The sequence below is a fragment of the Ixodes scapularis genome, unplaced genomic scaffold (assembly GCF_016920785.2).
Source record: "Ixodes scapularis isolate PalLabHiFi unplaced genomic scaffold, ASM1692078v2 PGA_scaffold0__279_contigs__length_252992795, whole genome shotgun sequence".
Classification (NCBI taxonomy): Eukaryota; Metazoa; Arthropoda; class Arachnida; order Ixodida; family Ixodidae; genus Ixodes; species Ixodes scapularis.
The window spans coordinates 52,199,771-52,224,511 of record NW_024609835.1 but is presented as its reverse complement, the minus strand read 5'-3'; the positions used below and the strand labels follow the sequence as shown (position 1 = coordinate 52,224,511).

The following is a 24,741-nucleotide window of genomic DNA, read 5'->3' as shown; positions in this document are numbered from 1 at the left end:
TTGGGAATCTGCCTTATTTTATTGCGCACCTGATGACTGTCTCCCTTTGTAACAGAAAAGAAAGCAAGATCTTGAGTCTTAACATACTTTTCTTCACACACATGATACAAACTAAAAACTCAACAGCATTACAAAAAATCCTCCATCTCTCAGGGCAGCAGTATACACTGATGACCTACAAAATAAAACATTGCCATTATGTCAGCCACCTGGGACTTGCTACAGAGATCTGTATCTTAGATCCCCTGCAAATGCACCAAGTAGCCTAAAAATTATGCTCCTTTGCCACCATAGTAGGGGTCCTTTATGGATGCATTGCCTAGTTTTCGATACAGGAATTGCATGAGAGGGAAAGGATAATGAAGCACAACTACTGCCTCATATTTTCACTGTTACTCTTTGAGAAGGTAGGTAAAGGTTACTACACTGAAGGAGGAAAAAGATAAGCATGACATGTTAAACAATCTTAGCACCTTTGACAGCAGGTCAAAATACCTTTCTGATACATCGTAAAACAAGCAATTGCCGTTAGTAAACCGGATGTATGCATATAAAACATTGACTAGGTGGGAATATGTCAACACAATGGAACAGTGCAGCTCCTTCATTTATAAACCATCATACATGAGACAATTGCACGATATCAGTGCCCTGAAAATGTCTGTCCAGCAAATCTTTGCCTGCAGGGAAGGGACATCCAAGGTTGGTTGAAATATAATAACTAATTGTTTCTGGAAATAATTGCTAAACATGCTAAGCACTCAAAGGACCTTTTGGAAGACTCCAAAAAAGCCTTGGGAGCATGAAAACCAGGCTTGCATCTTACATCTGACAGTGGGATATAATGTTACACATTTCCCAAAGACAATTGCTTGTATAAACAAAAAAATACCCGGAATTCTAGGCAGGAATTGGTACATGTGGACATCAGCAATCTTCCATCCACATGGCTTCCCAACTATGGGCCACCAAAGTGTTCTGCCCTAAAATAAGAGTGATTTATTTTTTTATATTTTTATCATGTTCTTGTAAATGCATGATATGGAAAATATACAATGAAACAAACAAATGCTTCACAATGCTCAAGGGTCAAAACTTGGAGCATGAACAGCTGGCTCCATACACAGGGCGATAGTTTGTGGTACACCTACCCTCGTGCATTATGGCATCTCCAATAGTGCTATGTCCCTTACACATTAGCATATGAAAGCAAACTAAATTTTGAAGTTTTTCATAATTTATAAATTGGACATAAATCTGCTGCAGTCTTAAGCTTCTTAAAAAGAAATTATTGGATTTTTGTTGGCTTTCAAATTACTGTAGGCAGATGGTACAAAAGCTATGCTTATCAGCTTTCAAGTATGCCACTGATTGAGCATCAGTTTCAGGTTCACCAGCAGACAATGCTCCCTTGAGAGTACATAAGTATTTTTGTCACTCGACAGATGAAGTCTGTCTGTTCGGAAGAGGTAGAGGGTGGAAGTTTTGATACTAACCGGGAATTTCCCCTTTCTCTTTGAGTCTCCTTTAAAGGGGACGTAGCAGGGCCCAGAAGGAGTGAATATGTTTCAGTCCAAAATAAGTTTTCGCAAATACCCGCAATAGATCTCTGGTCCCTGCTACCTGCCCGCTAAAGTTGACAAGGAACTCTAGTCACAGCACCACAGCAAAAAAAGTAAACCTTTCACACTTTCCTGCCATCCTCCCTTCCCCCTAAGGGGGAGGCAAATCACACAGCCAGAAAGCAGTCATCAAAATGCAGCATAAAAGAGCCGAGTGCCTGCTTTCGGCCCTCCTACATTCCCCCTATACGCCTACGTGTAGAAATCCCTGAATGTTGACAGGAGAATGCAGGAGCGCTAGAGAACACCAGCAGTACTTGGGACAAACAAAAACTGCTCACGCAAAAACAAAAAAGAACGCTACGACACAGAAAGCACATGAAAACAAAATAAGACCATGTAAAGAAAAGACATGTTTGATTTTCCTGTTAATGACATACTAAGTTACTCTTGCACATTTCCCTACAGTTTCAGCAATGAACAAAATACCCGCTTTCAAGATCAATCCTGCCGCAAAATGCTGTGCACAAGAATGTTTTTCTGAGAATGACTGAAGTGATCAATGGCTTAATTGGCACTGCAGAAGGTGTTTGAAACAAGCTTTTGAAATATGTAAGTATTCTGCCCATAGGGTATGAATGTTAATGGTTAACATGAAAGCAAACAGCAAAAGAGAAGCCGCTGGCTTTAGCTCAAGTTGCATAGGCTTCCACCTTATGTAGAAAATTTAGTTTATAAGTTAGATTTCCTGTGTTAGAAGTGAGTCAAGGCAAACTTGTATAATTAAAAGGAAAGATTCATGTGGCAAAATAATTGAATTGGTGAATAATGCTCCCATTTATGGAGTGAAGATAAGTTCCCGTCTTGAGAAGTTTTTATGTCACTAAAATTTTGGGGCATGTAAATCATGCAATTGACTGCTAGACACTGAAATGCTGGAGCTTGCATCGAAGAACAAAACAATTTAGGAGGGAGTTGACTACAAACATAATTTAAAAAAGGGGAGATTTACGTAGCAATATATAACGGTCTGTATATAATCCCACTGATGCATTAAAAATAAGTTTCTGACCTGAGAAGCTTTTAACGCCATTAAAATGTAACCATGACACCTGTTTACATTGTGCCAGTAGAAACTCTAGCTGTGTGAATTTTATTAACTTTGAGCGAGTCATTTATTTACCTGGTTGTTATTGCCTGTAAGTGAAGACATGTTTCAAAAGAAAAATGCATTAGCAATACTTCAAATCGTTGTAATAGTAATATAATAGAATGTAAAAACTTAAATTTATTATAAAGGTTCAGCCAGTATACTCTTGTACAACTCCAAGACATTCCTCGTAAATGCCGTAGCACTTTCAGTGCCTTGATCTCACAAAAGGTAAGTTACAGCAGAAAACTTCCAGATGAAAGAATAATAATAATCTCAATTACACAATCAACTGCCTTCCTGGAACATATTTTATGATGACATCCACCAGGTCATGCAAGTGTATCAAACATCTGAAGTTTTGCATGATCCAGAGAGAACTAACTGCTCCTCAGACTTCCAGGAAACCTATAACAACAAAAAAATTTTGTTTTCTTATTTTAGTACTGAGAAGCATGAATGACATAAAATTATAATAAATAAGCTGGTTCTCAAATTCATGCCCTCTAAAGCCACTGCACTAAAAATTTATAATGAACTGAGCTTCATTGAAACGAAATGTGTAAGTGTGGACATATGTTACCAATGAGTGGGCTACATGCAGTGTTAGTAGTGCATCAGATTTGTAACAGTAGAAATATCTGTGTGTGTTCTATACTCAGAATTGTTTTAAAAACAATGGACAAGATTACCAAAGTAATTCTTACAACTATGCATTAGTGCAAAGGAGACATCATATGCATATGCTCAGAAGAAACAAACCTTGTAGAGCCTGCCAATGAAACCGATTATGTGCATCATGATTCAGGCAAAAAGCTAATGAAAATTATGTAGAACCTGATCTAAAAATACTCATGTACATAAATAAGAAGATGATGAAATTCCTAAAGCTATTGTGAAACATGAATTATGCATGAGGCCAAATAATTCAAAGAACTAAAGTAAAGTAGTCACTAAAAAGCTGTTCAAGAATAACATTTTTAAAAATTTCATATTCTAGAGATTAACTGTCTCTGCCAGGCGGACTAGTGTAATTACATGCAAGAGTGGCAAACGCAAAGATTCAACTGCTTAGAAACTACAAAAGCATTTTAACACTTATAGATGGATACAAATTCTGTGAGCAAACAATTTTGACCAAAAGACCCAGTAGGCAAGTTACTTGCAGAACTTTCAAGCCTTCACACTTGCACTATTAGATACATCAGTTTTAACGGACGACAGAGCTAAAGATATATGCTTGATATATATTTCAATTATGTCAACACTTTTTGAGCTTGCTGCTTTTCTTGTTTGATTTTGACAGGAACTTCCACTAAGGATTTGATCTTTACTCTGCAGCAAGTTGTGCCTGCTTGAGTCTGCCACCTGGTACAGACCACAGCAGTATGACTGAGCAGTTTAGACATAGTTGTAATGAAAAAAGGAAAGTCAAGCCCAGGCAAGCTACAGTTCCTCCCTTTTTTGGACAGTCATCCCACGTATATGTACAAGACACAATCAACAATGTACGAGTGGGAAACGTCCCTAAAGATGAGCCAACAAGTAATACAAAAATTGGACACTTTTCCTTTGATGCTCGTCACTTTCTTTCACAAGATGTCACGGCTCAGACAGAAACTAAGAAGAGAGAGATACATAAAACCAGATAAACAGATAAATCTCTGCAAGCTCAACGCAACTATATTTGAAACCAACATCGCTCGCCAAGATAGACACCAATATTTAAAAAAAAAATGAATGTACATTGTATACATAATATGTGAAAAGGATAAAAACATTTTCCTGGAGAATGGCACTGACCAGTAAGGTTTTTCCCTCTACTCAGAATACCAGTGCACCATACCAAAGAACTTTCCAAGCACAATTTACGACATAAGTAAGCCTCGAGATTTTTGGTCCGGATGGGCACAGTGTCGCGAAGAAACAAGGCCGAGGTAGAGGTGGTGAAAAATAAAGCACTGAACAGGCAACAACAATAATTGAGGTAGCGTTTTTATGCCTCCCATTCTGGCAGTGCTGTAGAAACACTTAAAAAAGAATGATGTTGCTATGTGAAAAGGTGGGTGTACAATGATGGGATGCACATACAACAGGCCATTTGACAGGTAAAACACACGTAAGCCTCATTGGATCTCACAGCCTGTGCACAGTTTATACTATTTTACAGACAGTCTATGAACTTTTCTTTCTGCAATATTCCCTGAGTTGCGCACTGCATTTACAGTGTAGTTCAGTATCACTGCCATGCCCTGTCCAAAGCGCCACAGGCGGCTTTTGGGTTCATCACCTGAGTGGGTTTCTTCCCGCGAGGGACGAGAGAAAATAATGTACAAGTAGACGGGCCCCTTAAGCAATTGATTTTTTTTTTCCTGAGGTAGGAAGGGGTCTCGGGGAGTCGAGCGCAACAGTGCGGATCGAAAAACAGCGTCCAGCTCAACCCCTCTAAAAACGCGAGCACGCCATCGCGCCAGAAACAAACCTTCCTCGCGCGAGTCCGAACACGCGCGCGCGCGCGCACACACGCACACACAGGGACGCACACAGACGCGAAGAGACCCGTCGCCCCTTGATATGGTCGAGGAGAAGTAGGAACTGCAGGAGCTACTCCGGCTTGAGGAGCGCCGGGGGCGAGGCGACGGCGGACGGGGGCGACGCGGCCAGGGCCAGCGCGTGGTGCGAGGGGGACACGATGGCCGGGGGCCTGGGTGGCCGCTGGGGCACCAGGGCGGCCGCGTGGTGTGGGGGCGACGGGCTGGACGAGCTGCTGGCCAGGGAGGCCGGCGAGTGGAGGGACAGCGGGGCCGCCGCCACCCCCATCAGGCCCCCGACGAGCGGGGGCGGTGTGGGAGACGAGGCGGCGCCCCCCGGGGGAGGGTTGATGCGCTTCTCCTTCTGCCGACGGTTGCAGAACCAGACCCGGACCACCTCTTTCTCCATGGAGAGGCCCTCGGCGAGCACGGCAATCTCCTCGGACGTGGGCTTGGGGTTCTGCACGAATGCCTTCTCGAGCGCCACACGCACGCTCGTCTCGATGCTGGTGCGCTTCTTGCGGCGCCGGCCGATCGACTCCGGCGTGGTGTGGGCGTTGGCGAGGGCAGCCGGATTGTTGAGCGAGGCGTCCGCGTCCTCGAGCCATCGCTGCAGCAGCGGCTTCAGCTTGCACATGTTCTTGAAGCTCAGGTTGAGCGCCTCGAACCGGGAGATGGTGGTCTGGCTGAAGTCATTGCCGTAGAGCTTTCCCATAGCCAGGCCCACATCTCCCTGTGTGAAACCTGCGGGAGAAAAGGGAATACGCCTGATCTGCAATGGCCGCAACACTGCTATGCTAGAAACCAGCTAGGTTGAACCCGGATAGATCGAATTTAAAGGGGATCGTAACTTAGTTTGATATATCGATAAGCAAAAGTATGCTCCAATTGAAATTTCCATGCGTCTCTGCTAATACCCAAAACCGTGGCCAATGGGAGCTTGCCAAATAGAGGATATACGAACCGCTAGATACAGTAGAACCTTATTAAAGCGAAGTTCGCGGTCGTGGGAACCACGAGCACCGCCGCTCGCGCGCGCACCACCCTACGCTTGCAACATAACATGAAATTAAATTAAAAAGAAGTAAAAGAATACTAGAGAGCAAAAAAACTTCATCCACAAAAAGTCAAGCAAGCAAAAAAAAAAAAAAGGCATAAAGTTGAAACAAAGATTCCAAAGCAAAATCTAAACAAATATGAACAAGGCGTTGAAGACGCACTTGCACAACCGTTGAAACTTTATTTTTAGTTTTTATTTAGGGGTTGAGGTGGAGTGTTGTTCTCTGCCTATTTGCGCCTTTCGCTGCCCGTGACCAGACCCCTTTATCCTCAGGTACAAACCGTGCCACGACGGTTGTGTTCGAGGAAAGCCTCCCTACCAGGGGTGCGACGTCGTACGATGTATCGAATCTGTGGTAACGTTTGATAAAGACACACAGGGCGCCTATACTTCTACATCGAATTTTCAACGGGATGTTTTAACTGCTGTAATTAGACAAAATTTCGAAATACCCGGGTTCGAAAAGAGGAAACGCACGGATCGCTCAGGAAATCATGCAGTGCGCACGTACCGAGCTTGATCCGCCTTTGCTTGAACGTTTTGGCAAACTGCTCGAGCTCTTCCAAGTCCGTCATTTCTTCCGGACTCGGCTCCGCTGGTCTCGATTTGACATGATGAGGAACTATCGGCGCTTGCTGAAACGAATGCAACAAAACGAAACTTCATTGGGGCTTCACCAAGTTCTACACTCCTCTCATGCCCGACAAAAACTGTACAACTGCCCCTGGGAGTTGCTTACTTCAGTCGGATGGTAAGAATTCCCACGTATACCATATGCTTTTCATATCATAATAGCAATTAATGTTACATCATTATGGCAATTCTGCATATCATTCTAGCAATTCCGAATAGACCCAGTCCCTGGGCCCATTCAGAATGCACTACATTGACCGGCAAGCATGAAGTGCTTGCCGGTCAGTACAGTTTTAAACTTCCACTACACGGCTGAACTAACCAGCTTTAGCATTCCCTGATTCAATTTAGTAATTCTTCATGCTCTGAGAGCGAAGACCGCCCCTTAATATACATTGCAGGGTTGTTGTTTTTTTGTTTTTTTTTATCGGCTTAAAAAGTATTGTGTAATACCATTATGAATCTGCAACTATAAATGGTGGCACCATCCGGTCAAGATGCATAGGGAACCCTTCTAGTAAAGGTATAAAGCGTTTCTCCGATAACACTGGCTTTGGCGGGTGAAGAGAGTCCAGTGGGCTGTTGACGCACGCGCGCCGTCCGATATTTTGCAGATGGGAGGTGCGAGCTCAGAACGCATTCCGCAATTCAGTAGACAAAGGTGGCAGCGTGCAGTTCTTGTAATGGTCTGCTCATGCTGCCAGATGTCGAAGGGTGCGCGCACCTTGTGCTGAATGTGAGTGATGTTGTGCGGCGGCTGGTGCGTTGCCCGGTTGTGCCCCTGCTGCTGCTGTTCGTGGTGCTGCTGTTGCTGCTGCTGCAGCTGGTGCAGCTGCTGCTGCGCTGCGGCCACGGTGGCCGCCGCCGCCGCTGCCTGCGAGGACAGCATGCCCTGCGGCAGCAGCGCCGCCTGGCTCGCCTGCAGCTGCAGGCTCTGCAGACTCTGCTGCATCAAGCCCTGCTGGAGGAGACCCTGGGCCCAGCACGGACAAACACAGGGTCAAGAGGCTTCCCTCACAACAGAGACTGTCGGCCTGCAACACTAAGCAGCAATGGGTACGGGCTGAACCGGCAAGCCGCGCAATCTGTGCTTTTCCCTTGGTGTTTAGGGTATCTCGCTCTCCACGTCTCTGTTTGGTGATAGTTTTCCATGCAGCTATTTAAATGTTTGTTTATCTAAGCTTTTAAGTGTGTGTGTGGGGGGGGGGGGGGGGGTCATGTGGGTGCAGCGATCAAGCAAAATGAATACAGGAGTAGGACAACGGAACAGAACAAAATAAAGAAAAAAATTTTCATTTCTATAATCTAAATAAACTTGCGTATCACACCGGTGTTCCTGAGTTACAGAGGGATATTCCCGGAGATGTTTGTTATGGTAGTTACGGTGGCTGTCATTATTTCTTTATCCTCGCTAAAATTTGGGTAACATCTTAAAGTGGCTTCCCCATTCATGACAAAAATTCAGATTAATAGCAGTGCATAAAAAGAAAGTGTAAGCTCCAACCATGTTATGATAAACTTCCATAAATCTACTCAGCGACACTGTGAGCAGTTGTGTTGCAATTTGGTTTTGTCTGGTATACCACAGCCAAACATAAAACACGATCTTTAACCCAAAACCACAATCAATCTTTTCTTTTTGTTTCTCCGCAGTGCAGTGACAGAAACTTGAAAAACGCCACCATGCAACAAAACCGGCTTATTTAGGCTCGCGATCTAAAAGGACGTCATTGTAATAAATCTTGCACTATGACGTTTTAATATTTTGCCGAGAGTGCTCGGAGAAACAACGCGCAAAATGCATGCTTCTTGGCACTTGCCAGATCCTGCGGAACGCTTATCTTTTCCCTCGCGCGTGGCACCTCCTCTCTCTTCATAAAATAAGGGCAAGAGGGAAGGGACTAGAGCATACTCCAGCAGCGAACTCCAAACGCCGCCGATGCTACGTGCTAATGGGACCAATCAAGCACGTTCAAAAAAGCAAGTCACTGTGCCTTCTTTAAATAATTAAAAGCGCCGAAAAAGACAAGGACAAAGAAGTGGAACGACACAAGGTGCTTTTTTGGGAACCCATTTAGAGCGATTGTAACAGAAAGGGGCTCCTGGCAGGTACACTTGTCTAGCTTCCTCAGCAAGCGCTTGTCAACATTGAAGCTGTACGATCCTTTTTTGTTGCGAAACTCGGAGAGCGTTATTGAATTTCTCGAGGAAGGAGCGCGGGGATTTCAAAGTGCTTTTTCGGAGCGCCTTGTGTCGTTCCACTTCTTTGTCCTTGTCTTTTTCGGTGCTTTTAATTATTTAAAGAACCTTGAACCAACTGGCTCAACTTTCCACCTTGCTGCACTGTGCCTTTTTTGTTTATGATTGGTTCAGCGATGATAGGACACCTCCAGAAACACGACGAACACCACAATGGGGCACTTTTGACGCTGTCTGATGGGTATGATAGAACGCCTTAGTGCTAAAGTTTCTACGTCATCTGGCCAGCGTGGGTGGACACCAGTTCAATGTTCGGCTGGTAGTCGTGTCTTCACTCATCGAACGCGAGTCCCATGCCGATGATGACTGAAGGTGAAGAGCAGCGCTCAAGAGGTAGCGCTTCCAAAGCCCATTTTCACGAGTCTTCCAAAAGAAAAAAGCTAGAGCACTTTAAAAAAAAAATTAAGTCAGGAGCCTGAATTCGATCATAGGATCTAAGTTGGGCGGAAGGAAGTAAGCGTAATCTGCTTTTATTTCGAAAAACCGTGCAGCGATAGAGCGATTATGCGGCGATCCCCTTTGCAGCCTGCTGTCTGTCAAAGGGGTCGCGATATCATCGTCGACATCTCCCAACCATGCTTAGAGGCGAGCAAGGGTCATCTGTCACCGTGGATGACATTACTTTTGCTAGTTTTCCTTTCCCCTTTCTTACTCGGCCTGTGCTCGGTGCGCAGAAGTGGCGGAGCGAGAGTGAAATGTTAATTGGCGATTACGTCGCTCCTATTAAAAAAAATCAAAAGGAAACTTTGTGCGCATGATTTTTAAGGTGCCTATATTCAAACATTCTTTTTTTTTTTCCAATTCAAGAACGCGTTTATAGCTTCACTCGAAGAAAAAAATAACACAATTGTAATAAAATTGAAAAGAAATTACATCAAACAGAACAATACTCAGCTCGGGTAAAAATACCGCAGGCATGTGCCATAGCACTAAATAACACAAAATAATCGATGGACCCATGCTTGTCATCCAACATAATTTTTTTTTAAAGAAAAAAACACGTTAGGAGAAACAGTTTGCATAAATCCACAAATAATTTGTACACTACAACTGGCGGCTTTGGAGAGTCATCAATAATTGCGACTGAATAACCTTTGTTGTAAATCTTACATCGATATATTTCCGAGTCCCCCTTATTAAACGTCGATTAGCCCTACTTCAGTTTCCGCACAAATCCATCAGAGGTGCTCGTTAATATGAACGGAGACGGACGGGAGAAATTACCTGGTTCTGCAGAAAGAGTTGCGCTTGTACATTGGCTGGCAGCTGTCCCGGCTGTAAAAACACAAACTGGCCCATCTGGTTTTGTAGATTCTGCTGAAGCTGCTGCTGTAGATGCTGGAGTTCCTGGGCACTCATGGGGAGCCCCGGAAGACCCGATGCTGCCGGCATCTGAGATCGGCCAGAGAGAGAATGCCGGCAATCAATGATTTGAAGTGCGTATCTATGACTTTCATTGCCGAGAAGGCACATGCAAGACTCAAATTACAGTTAAGGCAAAGACGAGATAAGAATACCTAAAGCTAAAATTAATTTCCCATCACTAAACCCACGGTGCCCTTAATTTTCCGCAAGCGAAGCGTGGAGATATAAAGTTTCTGCGAAGTCTACGGTCAGCATGTCACTCTTTGTTTTCTTCATCTCAAACTAGTTTTTAGGTAATTAGGGGGTGAACAAATTAAGTAACAACAAACAGTTTGTTTACTGCTAACGTTCAACGAAGCTTATCTTTTCTACACTGGAGAGAGTGGACAAGGCATGTCTCTTCCATCAATAAAACATTGAGTTTATGTGCTTTCGTGATCAAGCGTTTGAAGGTATGTCTAAGTGGTAGCTGTTGTTGCCAAGACAATGCTGTTCAAAACAAGCATGACCTTACCTTGCTGACATGCTGTAACTGTTGAGCTAATCCAGCCTGCATTAGAAGGTTAGGTTGCTGGCTCTGGGCTCCAGCCACCATCAGCTGCAAGAAAATCGCAGTTCTAAGAAACAAAGAATTAAGTTTTAAAAACGGAGCATGCTCGTCAGTTTGCATCATGGTCTAGCCGACCTAGGTTGCGACCCAAGACTAAATAATTATAATTTAATTTCCTACGAAAAAAAAAAAAAGAGTGTAGCAACTTTTTCCTGTGATATGTTCCTTTCATTTTTACAGAAATATATCGGGGCGCTGGGTGCGGACAGTGTAATTATGCAACTCAGCTTGGCAATATTATGCAAGAAAACGTAAGACAAATAATCAGGGGCGGATTTATGAATCGGGTAAGGCTTGAAGGGACTGGGAAAGGGGGGGGGGGGGGGGGGGGGGCGGTTGCAAGGAGATAACATCACGGGCGAAACGTTGCTCTGATCTGTTTTGTTGACCTAATATTTGTTATGTCACCAAAAACTAATAATTTCTTCATAATAAAAAAAAGCCGGTGCATGTCTATTTTTTATGAAGAAAAAGTAAACCTTGAGAGTTTTAGGGGCAGGCGCCCCCCCCCCTAAATCAGCCCATGCCAATACGTAAACATAAAACCGTTTACATAAAGACGTAAAAAAAATTGGTAGGAGTATATCGATTTATTGATCAACTAGTTACATGCAGAATTGAAATGTATGAAAACTGGAGGAAAAGATAAAACTTTTATCTAATCAATCACATGACGTCATAGTGTCAAATCATGCTGTCAGCTGACGTCACGTCACGTGACACTAAACGCCGTGACGTGACACAGTGCCACGTGACGTCACGCTACACCACGAATTGGCATTCAACGTTACTAGATCCAATGATTTCGTTTACGTCAATACGTCACAAGACACCACGACTTCGCACCATGAGTCACGTGAAGTCGAGTTACGTGACGTTCCACACAAGCACGCCGACGTGCACAAAAACCTGAGTTAGCTTCCATTTGAAGGCATTTCTGCATTTAAACACCTGACCGAAACCGAAATGCAAATTATGCCAACTGATGTGTATTTTATTTTGTTATTGACCCTCCAGTGTTCGAAACAAGATCAAATACACATCATTAGCAGACTAAAGAAATGTCCCACTCAGACAAGGTGAAAGATGTTTGGTGTTCAAATATGGTAATTCAAGAAAAGGTAAACCTTTATGACCATGTTTTAACTTAGTATAAGTTACCAAAACCTGCTTCAACATGCTTCAATAAGCATAAATGAGGCAAACCTGCCTCGTTCCTCGTTTTAATATTCCACTAAAAATTGACAATATAAGCCCCCTTTCCCCTCCCTTCCCCACACACGCGCACGGGCTTCCAGCTTTGGGATTGAAAAATGAAAGCACGGTATCCATTTTTATACAGCTGCAGTGAAAATAAATTAATGCTTTCTGCGGCATGCTGGAAACAGGCAAGCGGCCGTGAACCGTTCGATAGACAACGCGAGCAACACCGGTGGTGTATCCGATTGCCCAAAAAGGTATTTTTCGACTCTCACTTAACAGCTTCACGCTTCAGCCGCAGCGCGCCGTAAATATGGACGTTTTCTACACAAGAACGACCCGCGACGGCGAAAGCTCGAACTGCGATCGACGTCCGAAAATGGCGCTGCGCTACTTCTCTCGCCTCCGTGAAGGCATGAGAAGTAGTGCGACTTTCCTTCCGGACGCCAAACGCGGTTCGAAGGTTCGCCGCTGCGTGAGGAGGGCCTCCGCGTCTGCGGGACTGCCACCCAGGTCACGTGACCTCAGGGGGTCACGTGACCTGGGTGGGTCACGTGACCCCCAGAAGTCACGTGACTTCAAAGGGTCACATGACCTTAGGGGGTCACGTGACTTCTGGGGGTCACGTGACCTCGGGGTGTCACGTGACCTCCGGGGGTCACGTGACCTCAAAGGAGTCACGTGACCTTAAGGGGGTCACGTGACCTAGGGGTGTCACGTGACCTGGGTGGGTCACGTGACCTCGGGGGGGGGTCACGTGACCTCGCGGTTATGCCGACGGCGACGCCGCTCAAGCCGGAAACGGGCCCCTAAGAGCTGCGCTCTAAAAAAGGTTCATTAGCACGGACTACTCCGTGCTAAAGAAACTACTCCGCATTTGTTCTCCTTTATACCCTCTGGTCACGATGATTGTAGAAAGGAAGATCGGTCCGTTGTAAAGACGCCCGTGTCCCAATGAGTAGCAGGAGTCGCGGGCGACGGTACCTGGTTGAGCGAGAGCTGGCCCGAGGCGGCCGCTGCGGCCAGAGCCGCAGCCGTCGTCGTCACCAGCGCGGAAGGGGGGTAGCGGGGGACCCGACGAGGTAGTGGTGCTGAGCAGGCCGGTGCCCTGGCCGTTGGCCGCCGACGCCGACGCCTTCCCGCTCGACGACATCTTCGTTTCCATGTGCTCGTCGTCCATCTCGTCGAAGAGTCCCGATCGCACCGACTTTTTGATCTGCGCAAGAACCACCCGCGATCCTCAGAACCCTTGACATACAACACTGACGAGTTTTATATAGCCTACGCAAAGGAATAGTGTTGTTGCTACAGCGCATGCGCCTAGTCCAACCTGTATTTTGGATTGGCGAGGACACTGTTTCTTTGCGTACACTTTTCGGTACGCTGTTCCACAACTCGCTGGTGACACAATAATACGATTACGCTGTCAATAATACCATCTTCCAGCAGACGCCGCCTCAATGTACGAGTGTTGCAGCTAAAGTACCTCGGTGCTGCATTACATAGCAGCTACGTTCAACACGTATGAGGAAGCCCGCTTTTGGGGGAGAACATCTTCCAGTTTATCCTGCTGCCCTTCGCCACCATCTTTTTCTCAAAATCTGCACCGTCACGCCTGTTGGCTACCTTACAAAAGCTACCTTACAAAGAGGTCAATCTACAAGTCAACAAATGACTGGGACACACTCCATCACCCTGTCACCCGTGGTATCCCTCAGGGAGGTGCCCTCAGTCCCATACTGTTCAATGTAGTCTTTCTCTATCTGGCATCAGTCCTTTTATCAACCATAAAAGCGTCACTTTACGCTGATGACATACGTGTCTGGGTCTCTGGAACCACACGAGTTCAGGCCAAAGCAAGAGTTCAGTTTGCTCCAAAGAAAATTACCAGATATTTTCGCACCTCTGGACTTGAAATTTCAATTCTCAAATCAGCAGCCATCGAGTTTACCCACCGCAAGATGGATAAATACCCCCTCAAAATAGGCAAAAAAACCGTGCCATACGTTAAATGCCAAACATTTCTTAGAGTTAATATTGACAGGGGTTTAACCTGGACACCTCACATACAGTACCCACGAAGAAAGCTAACCAGCTGTGGTGTTCTAACTCGTTTTGTCAGTGGAACAACGTGGGGCATGAGAGTAAGATCTCTTTTACAAAAATAAAACGTTTGTCGGCTTACTTCGGTATAGCATACCCGTTCTTCAAGCACATGCCAGACCAACATCAAAACGCTCAAAGCCGTTCAGGCACGTGGCCTCCGAGGATGTTTAGGCCTGCCGGCTTGCGCATCGACTCTGGGTATGGTGGCTGAAGCACGTGCCACACCTGTTGAAGTCCTGCTGATGCAAGAAACATTACGAGTTCACCTAAGACCTCTTACTAAGCACAAAAAACACTCACTTGCTGACATTACCTTCAAGCGACCTCACTCTGAGTATTCAAAGGCACTGCTTACAATGGAACAATACCTCCCCGATGACGTAGGCTCGTTTGAAATGTCGAAAATACTTCCATGGAGACTCTCTCTTCCAATTGTAGCACTTGAAATTCCGGGCATCAAAAAGAAATCAAACACAACAATGCTTGTTCTAAAGCAACTCACTTTATCGACAATTTTCCCTAACCACGGGAAGAAAACTCGCGTATATACATACAGATGGATCTTGTGTCAAAAGTAGCTCCACTGCAAGCATCGTGATCCCATCTTACGCGACAACGACAAAATTCAAGCTCAGTCACAAAACATCGTCAACGGCGGCAGAGCTATTGTGGGGCTTCGGGAGGATCTAGAATTCATAATGACAAAGCCAGTTCAAACATAAACAGTGTTCTCAGATTCTAAACCGGCCCTTCAAGGCCTTTCTACGTACTTACGACGAAGGGAAAACAAACAAATTGTTACTAAACGTAACTGACTATAGCTTACACAGCCTTCTTAAAGCATGTGTTAACAGCGGACAGTCAATTGAATTTCAGTGGATTCCAGGACACTGTCAGGTACCTGAAAACGAGGCGGCAGATGCTGCTGCAACATCCGCTCACCCTTTAATTCCTAATGTCAAAGTACCCTACTCTAGAGGCGACGTTGCTTCCCTCACTAACCTTCATGCCCGGAGTGCAACAGAACGCCTTTGCAACAGCTCTGCTTACCACTATCCTTCCCTATATATGCTATTTCTGGAACTCACCTGTCGCGCGCCGCGCAACCTACCCAAGCGAACGGAATCGCTTATACAAAGATTTCGCCTGAGTGTTTCTTACACGCAGAAATTCCTACACCGAATCGTGAAAAAGCACAATCCAAACTGTCCATGGTGCGATTGCCCGTTTCGATCTGGATAAGCATCGCATCGGCGTGCGGTCGTGTTATTAGTACTGCGTGATGCACGTTAAAGACTTCAGGCTAGCGGTTGTACTGCACTGGCTAAATTTCTCATCTACAGCTGGGAGACAAGTCGACCGTTGAGGCAGTTTAAGTTCTAGGCTGTAGAAACACACACATACCCCAATTTAAAAAAAAAAAAAAATTTTTTTCATGGTGCGATTGCGTTGAAACTGTCTCATATGTGGTCACCAACCAACACAACGTTATGTTGACTGGTGACGACCTTGGCTTTAAAGGTCGTCACCAGGGATTTAGGATTAAGGGATTTACTGAATGCACTTATTAGCCGTGACTGATTTCTATCCCTGTCTCTTGTACTTTTGGTTGTTTCAAGGTTTTTTCCCACCCAGTCTCAGGTGTTTGAACATAATGGTACTTTCAGTGTTTCCTTTTTAACCCGTTTTAGATGCCCCAGGAAACTCTCAATGGCACTTGTCTGCATATTTGTTTTTACGCCTATAGTATTAGTAGGCCCACGGTGATAGAAAGTTATTAATTTCTCCTCTTCTTCCTTTTTCATCTTTCTTTCACCTCCTTTACACCCCTCCCCCAAATCACAGTAACCAACCGAGGCGCGCTACCTTGGTTCGCCTCTGTTTTCATCCACTAATTTTCTTCTTCTTTTTTCCTATGTTTTGTTGACTGAAAAATGCGTCCTATCCGAAGCCCACGCAGTTTAGCAGGCATGCTCCAATACGAGCCCTTCTAATTGGTAAATAAAAAATAAAAAAAAACGTGAACATTTTTTTTTTTTTTGCGGTTGCGATTTATTACATTTGTGTAAATGTACCCAAAGTTACGACTCTAATGTTCAATTCCTAGAACAACGGCTCAGCGATGGAGTAAAGAAATATTGTTACGTATTTTAGATGGGCGTTCAACGGACGCCTTGACGACGCGCACACCTAGGCATTGCGCAATGAAAAAAATTAAATATAAAACATTTTCGAAAGAATTTTTAATTCTAAGTAACGTCGCAACCTCTAAAATTAATGATACTGATATGAAAAAAAAAAAAAAATCATTACAACGGTTCATATTCCTATATTTTCAGGGCGTCCTGTGTCACCCTTGTCTGCGACAATGAGCCCCGATTGAAAATACAATGCGGGATTTGAAATGTATTGCATTGCTTAGACATATAGATGGAAACTCGCAGCAATAAACCGAGCGGTTGATTTATAGCAGGTGAACTGCAGCTGCCCACGTTGCAATTCTACTTTTGGTCTAGAGGATTTTAAAACGGTTCAGGTCGGAGTATACGCGGTGTGGATGAAAAATCACCGTAAAATATCGAACGCTAACCGGCATTTATGGGAACACGGCTAAAAACAACACAAAAATACGATCCTAATAGAGGATCCTCGCGGTGTTGCCAATGCCGCCCGCAGAACGTTATGACAACGGCATTCAAGTGGAGAATCCGGTTGACAACTATATACTCCCAAAAAATGACGACCTCGTGTACATCACATTTCGTAACTAAAATGAACAATTCGAAATTACCTTTAACACTTGACTAAGCAACCCAAACTTTGGCCAAGCATTACGAAGAGGTACAAATCCGAAAGTCGGAAACTTAAGACTATTATCTTCGATATGGTCCGAAGGATTGAAACGCAAGAAAACGCTATAATAGACTTGGATAATTAAATCAACGCGTAATCATCGGACAGACAACCCACATACACGCGCTAAGTTACTGAAGGCTGGACCACACATTTACGCTACAAATTGATCGAGCGTGTCGTGCTCGCCAGTGATGGCACACTGGCGCCCTAAGCTAGGTAGCCCCGGAACATTTCCGATCTGCGTAACCTTATACGCACATCGTAAGAGTTCTACCCGATAAATGGCGCCAGTGTATATAAAATTGTGCTCTCTAGAGAGCCCGTGAGTTTTCATCTGCTCGATCGAGGTCACGTGATTTATGGGCCGCATTTGCAGTATACGAGCTGGGAGGCAGTGACGTCGATCGTCTACAAACGCGTCTCCGCTTTTCCTCCTGCTTTCCTTCTCGCCACGCGAAAACACAGCGCATACGCACCTGCGACCGATCGCCGCAGACGGTGTCCGCCATTAGGTTGGAAGCGCTGCCCGTGGTTTAAGCGGTTTATGAGCGAGCGCAACGAGCTCGTCAGATCCAAGTGCAAAAGTATGATTGATGAGCCAGGCTTGAGAAAGTTCTCGAAGCAACATTGGAATGCCGGCAGGGACTATAGTCAGTTACACCTTAAGTAAAGTATTCAAGAGAAAGGAGGGCTGGGGAGGAGGAAGCAAACGGAATATTGGAGAGGAGAAACAGAAACCTCCTCCTCTCTTCAGCGTTCCGTCTGCTTCCTCTTCCTCACGCTTTCTTTCCCTCGAATACTTTTCTTAAAGGCCGACAACCAGACACGAGATTCTGCAAGGCAGACGATCCTCCTCAACCTGGGGGAGGAGGAAACAGGCAACGGTGGACAGGGTAGAAGGGGCGAGAGGAGGAAGCGGGGGAAAAGTGGAAAGCGCGAACTGGTCGTCGGTCTTTAATTAACCTGTAACTGACCATAGCGCACTCGTATTATCGACCGCGTTAATTCATCCCATGAGGGATGAATCCGCCAAAACGAAGTTTTAAAACGTTTTGTCCCCTTGCCCGCCCGCCCGCCCCCCTCTTTTGCTGGGTTTTCGGTAACGCGCACGAGGAGCGAAAAAAAAAATCACTTGGATTGGGATATCCTCGCTTTATTCGCGAGTGCCTCGAGGGACGCGGCAGTTCTCGCCAAGACCGTATACATGGCTTGCACGTGACGTCGTTCAAAGAGCGCTCCGATGACCACCAGAGAAGAGGGGAAGAGGAAGCTTCCCTCTCATCAAGATCCTCTTTTGTGCCTCCCGGATTTGCACAGACGTCGCTGTTCTCCCCCCAGAGGATTATAGAAGATTAACCCGTCACTCGAAATTCTTACAAAAGCAGCTTCCCTCTCCTCCTCTTACATGGTGGTCAAAAGTATGTGATGTGACGTCAGTGCAACCCATGTATAGGTACTTGGCTTTTATTCCATGGACCTATTTGTAAAAGTCCATCGAGCAACACTGACAGTCGCCATTTCTTCGGAACGAAGCGTGTGATTGGATCCGAGTCCTTGGCGAACGCTGACGGAGTACTCTTTCTCGATACGAGCTCAGCCGAGTTCACGCCGAACGCTCACCCTCGTGGCCAACACATACTGTATGCTCAAAGAACACGCACGAACAATGGCGGACACGGATAATTGATGTAGCAGCTACGAGATGGCGTGCATTTTTGAAAAGGGTCTATTCTCGCAATAAACGGCAAAATTAGTAAACAAAAGAAAAAACAATGTTGCAACGAACATTTAAAAAAAAAAGTTTATCGCTTTATTCGTTATTTATGTTCTAACCATGAGTAAACTTTTCTTGAACTCCTTTACCGAAGCTAAATATAAGGGAAGCATAGCAGCTCTTAAAAAAGCACTAAAGGGATTTTCAAGTTTGTATTTTTATGGCGCTAGCTCAATCTATCTATATACGCTAGAAAACCCAAACGTAGAATCGTGCGTGGCCTTTTCTACCTAAAAAAAGGCGTGTCGCAACGTTTGGTCGCGTTTTTAAACAGAAAGAGATGTCACCCATCATCGTAACTTCGGAGTTTCATAAAGTGAAGAACGAGATGTCGCCGATAAACAAACGAAGACTAAGCGCAGCGACTGAGTGCGCCGTATCTGTACAATTATTGGCAAAGATCCTTATAAAAATGTAGATTGCCAGAAAGTAACGTTCTGAACATGACGAGAATGACGAAACTAATCCCTGGAGAACAAGAGGGTCAAAAAACAAACACAAATCTCCAAACACAGAGCTCTATACTTCGTTTCACTTTATCTGGGAGCGAAGCCAAAGCTAGAAGCGCGAGACCAGCGCCTTTTGCGCTTCTCCCCAGCTCGCGCGCTCGAGCAAAGCCTGAACGCATGGAGCTTTCGTGCTCGCGCTTCCACCTTTGCCTTCGCTCGCACATAAGGTGAAACGAAGTATAGTAACTGATGCGCGACCAAAAAAATCTGTCTGGTCCGGGTATCGAACCCGGGTTCGACACCCGGACCGGGCAGATTTTTCTCGGTGGCAGAGTGGGCTAGCGCACACCATGCTTGGAGGACGTGGAGCGAAAGCTCGCGCTGCGGAACCCAGGATCCTGGGCTCAATCCCCACCCCATGCCTGTTTCGATCTGGATGAGTGCGGTCGTGTGTCGCTACTGCGTGGTGCACGTTAAAGGCCCCAGGCTAGCGGTTGTACTACACTGGCTACATTTCTCATCTACAGATGGGAGACTCGTCGCCCGTTGAGGCAGACCAAGCTTCTAGGCTGTATGAACATACACATAACACAATTTTGAGGACAAGACGGGATAAGCGCTAACGAGCAGCCAGAAAAATGGAAACTTCCTCTCAATTCCTGTTTCTGTCGAAGTTAGTCTGTCGAAGTTTCTCGGCGCTGCAGGTTTCTTTTTTTTTTTTTCTGTAAATAAATAAATAAATAAAGAGGAGTGCCTTCCTCTTTTCTGCGGGGAGTAGCTCAGAGACTCGCTCCTGTGGAGAAGATATCGAGAGGGAGTGGAAAGGACGGAACTGGGAGCCGGTTTTCTGTCCGGAAGAAGACGATTCTGAAGGTCATCCTTTAAGTCCAAACGCAGCCGACGCTACGACTTGATGGGACCGATCAGACAGTGTCGAAAGCGGACGTCATGTTTCTTATAGCGAGTTCGTTTCACGGCACTCGTGCCCACGCGTGCCCACTCGCAGCGTGGAACGGGTTCGTTTCGGTCGGCACTCCACGAGTGGTTGCACTCTCCGAGTTCGTTTCAGCGCTGACACCCCACGCGTGCATGCACTCGCTGCACCGAGAAAATCGGGAGTGCGCCAAAATGCAATCCCGTCATGCCTCGCTCCGGTGGGGCCGGCGAGGAGCGGGAGCAGACGACGAGGGTTCGTCTGCTACGATGTGTCGCGAAACCGAACGGAAAAAAAAAAAAAAAAAGTAGATTTTCTGATAGAAATCGCGTCCCGCGGGCAACGAAATCAAACGCGAGCTTGAATTGTGAGCGTCTGCTATTTCCCGAAGGAAGCAATTGACAACCCGTGATTTATTTGCAGGTTTTAAATCGCTCCGTTGCCGTACAAACGCTGAAATATACCAGTGTGTAAAGAAATGCTCAGAACAAACGCTACAGCGGCCCCCGAGATGTCTATCACCATCCGTGTGCGGGTGAAAAATTTAACATTTGTCGACAAAACTCCCCCAGCAGAAACCTCTGACTGCCAAATAAGCATAAGAGAAATCTAAAGATGGAGACTTTACCCCAGGATTGCGCAACATCATCATGTTTAACATTTACCTACGTCAGTTAACTTGCCCCGTCGTATTTTGTTCGAGAAAGCTCTCGTTCTCGACGCCCTCACCAAGGCTAATATCTAGTCCACCTATAATGCCGATCCAAATCGAGTCTCAGTTTTTCTGGATATTCCAACAGGCTAGTTTTAAGCCGTACCCTTTCAGTGGATCATGCGTAGTACTATGCTCAAACGGATCAAGCTTCTGCTCGGACAGCATCATCAGTTTCAGTATAAACGGTTATAAGAATTGAAAGATCGCAACCAGCTGCTTTGTAGACAGCTGGTCGCGGAAATTTACGCCGTCTGTAATTATCTCTACGGCAGCCTAGCTGCTTGAAGTCATCGCAACTATAAACTACAGGTTGCAGCGACCAAAGTTTGTAGATAAACGTTGGTAGCGACTGCATTCTCGCATTTCCACGCATCACTCCGAACAGAAAGGCGCTAGTTTCGGTTTGAAGTCGGTACCTTTACCACAACATAGGTGGCGGCAGCATGAGCCTTCTGCACTCGGTGCATTTGGCGAGTTCGTTTGAGTCCAGTTTTCCGTGCAACACTCTGTGAGTGCGATGCATTCTGGGAGAGAACTCGAACGGTGCCAGTGCGTGTGAAACGAACTCGCTATTAGTGGTTTATCATAGCTGAACCAATCAGATAGAAAAGTCCCAGTGTCTTGCGCTTTTGATGCTCCTTGATTGGTCTTATTACTTCGTAGCGTCGGCTGCGTCGGGACTTAAGGTGAAACGAAGTACAGTGCTTGTCTTTTGCGCTGTTTTTTTGCTTGTTTGTTTTTGCGCTATGTGTAATAAGTTATTCCGGCAGTTGATTTTAAAAGCGGTGTGGACAGCTTACATCAGAGAGAGCGCGTGCGCATCGCGCTGTTCCCGTTCACGTTTTCGCGCAGTTGTGCGGTGCCAAGGAAGAGGGCTAACGCCGGGGAGCCGAGGTAATTAACCGAGACAAAAGAGCCGGCTGTCTTAACCGGCGCTCGAAAATCGACGATAGATGGCGAAAATCGACGATAGATGGCCGTTTCAACTATACAATATATGCAAAGCCTGTCCCCGTCGAGGCCATTGGATTTTCGCGAGGTGAGATGTATTCCCCTTGAAAATATATGATAGTTGTTTGTATAAACGGATAGATCACTTCCCAAATTCAAAAGGGAAAACGTTCAATGACATCTAATAATACGCCGAGAATGTCATTACCCTGAACCCGGCGAGGTTAATATCGTCAGACAAATGCAGTGAATAACGCACTATTCAACTCATCTGATAAACATCCGGAGGTTACAGGAAGGAAAACCGCTGAATGAACGTCTCTCCCCTTCTTCATTTCTACTCGCATCCATTTTACGGTCATGTCACTTTTCAGGGAGCATTGCCCACACATGCTGCCTGTGAGTGAAAAGAACAAGAACAAACAAAAGAGCTGATAATACGTCTGCCTCCATTAATACTGAGCGGGGTTATGAAATATCTCACAAGCACACAATTAAGTGAGAACGCCCTACACGGTTGCCACGAAAGGCGTCTTTTGGCGATACCGGCGTCCGAGATACACCAAATAACTGCAGACCTGCGTGGATAACAGTTCCATTATCCGCATACGATCCGCATCCGCATACTTTGTATCCCCATTCAAACCGCATAGGCAAAATTCGGAACCGCATCCGACCAACACCACGAAGGCCTCCGCACGCGTCATCACAGTCAGATCGATCGAGGCCTGAGATTGGGCACGAGTGCCAGTACCAGTGTTCGACTGGGGCTCGTGACCAATCAGTGCGTCGAAGGTCGGTCTCGGGCCCAATAGCCGTTGACGTTTCATAGAGGGAGAGGAAGCCATGCGAAGGCTTTCATTATTCTACACTCCAACAAAAAGCCTGTGCGTCTGCTTTCCCGCGCAACACTCGGAGAGCCAATCACCGCAACTTACGGAGGCAGCTCAGCGAATGACAATGCCGAAACATATGTTTAGACCAAAAAACGCAGTCTGAGTTGTGACATTAAGCAATGCAAGCGTGACGTTTTGCATTGCTTAATGTCACAACTGAGACTGCGGTTTTTGGTCTAAACATATGTTTCGCCATTGCCATTCGGTGAGCTGCCTCCGCAAGTTGCGGTGATTGGCTCTCCGAGTGTTGCGCGTGAAAGTAGACGCACAAACTTTTTTTAGATTGTATGTGACTGTCTGTGTAAGTCCTTCGTGTTTTTATTCTTTTTTATTTGTGTGTTCATTATTTCGTTTATTTTTTCTTCTCGTGATTTAGTCCATGTTTTTGTTACTTATGTGTTCATCATTTTTTTTTTTTTTTTCTTTTATGAAGTTTTAGTTAAAGATATGATGCCCTCGTCATTTTCTAGTCCGGGAAACGGTGGTGACCTCGTCGTGTTCAAGGAGCAGTAATGAAATTTTCATCTTGTATTGCTTCCGGCGAACAATGGTGTCTTTGAGCATGTGTGTGTGCGATGTGTTGATCACAAGGGATGATTTCGGGACCGAACGGAAAGACAAGGCCAGCGAGGAGCGACTGGGGGACTTTGAACATCGCACGGCCGTGCGATTTTCAAAGTCCCCCAGTCGAGCACATCAGTTTTGACGAGGGCTTGCTTGCTAGCCTCGTCGTCGAAGTCCTTCCTTGCGCCGGCGCAAAGAAGGACTTCGACGTTTAGTTTTAGGGACTCGTTTAAGCTGCAGCAGGGATGTCCAAGTTGAAATGTTTTGCGCTACTGTTTTCCGATGTTTGCGTCAACGATTTTGAAAACGTGCGTTCAAGAAAAGGGACACGTACAATACAGGCTAACGCTGCGAGCATCAAAAGCGAATACAACTTAGAAAATACCCAAACAACCCAACAAAAACCTGCATAAAATCACGGAAGAAAATACACCCTACAAAGCACAGCAAAAATTAAGCGTACATCGTGTCCATTAATAGACGGCCCAAAAATAAGTCTGGAGTTGGTGCCAAGCACGGAGGCAGCCGATCACGGCGAGCGATACAAGGATCCCAGCCAATTACGAAGCTCGGAATACAAGTGAAAAATGCGAACGCGTGCATGAGCAAATGAAACGTTAACCCATTGTCCCGGCGCACAATGCTTTTTTTTTTTTTTTTTTTATTGTCTAACCGTGATTTTAGCTTTCTGATTCGCTGGAATCTTTCTATTGCTTGTCGTGATTGGCTGTCACCGTGTTATAATTAAAAAGATAAACTCTCAGATTAGTTTTTTTTTTTTTTTTTATAATGCATGTAATCCATCCCTGCCCACGTATTCCGTGCGTTAGCGTCCTGTATATACCACGTCACAGCTCAGAGGCTGGTTGCAATTTCCCTTCTTCTTAGCAAGGTATAAATAAGTTCATTACGGCTGCCACAGCGCTTTGGTTTCATTAACCTCATCGGTGTCCGCCTCAAAATCCTGACGCCGTGAGTCTGCCTCGTAACCCAGGTTGCCAAACGCTTCCATCATTCAGAGAAAGTTAATCAGGCCAAACACTCCTGATTCGCTTTTGTCTTCGTTTTCTTTCAGCTGGATGCGCGAGGGATCACTCGAATAAGCTACAGAAAAACAATGCATAAA

At 45.5% G+C, this 24,741-nt stretch overlaps 1 protein-coding gene across 1 annotated transcript in view; it reads right to left on the bottom strand.

The window, feature by feature from the left end:
- The window catches only part of LOC8040134 (POU domain protein 2), a 167,127-nt gene continuing 142,386 nt past the window's right edge, over positions 1-24,741 (bottom strand). Inside the window, 7 exon segments of the mRNA XM_042288280.1 lie at positions 1-5,987; positions 6,815-6,938; positions 7,661-7,909; positions 10,420-10,587; positions 11,075-11,158; positions 13,355-13,444; positions 13,446-13,586. Of these exon segments, the coding sequence (XP_042144214.1) occupies positions 5,317-5,987; positions 6,815-6,938; positions 7,661-7,909; positions 10,420-10,587; positions 11,075-11,158; positions 13,355-13,444; positions 13,446-13,586 (1,527 nt within the window). The 3' untranslated portion in view covers positions 1-5,316.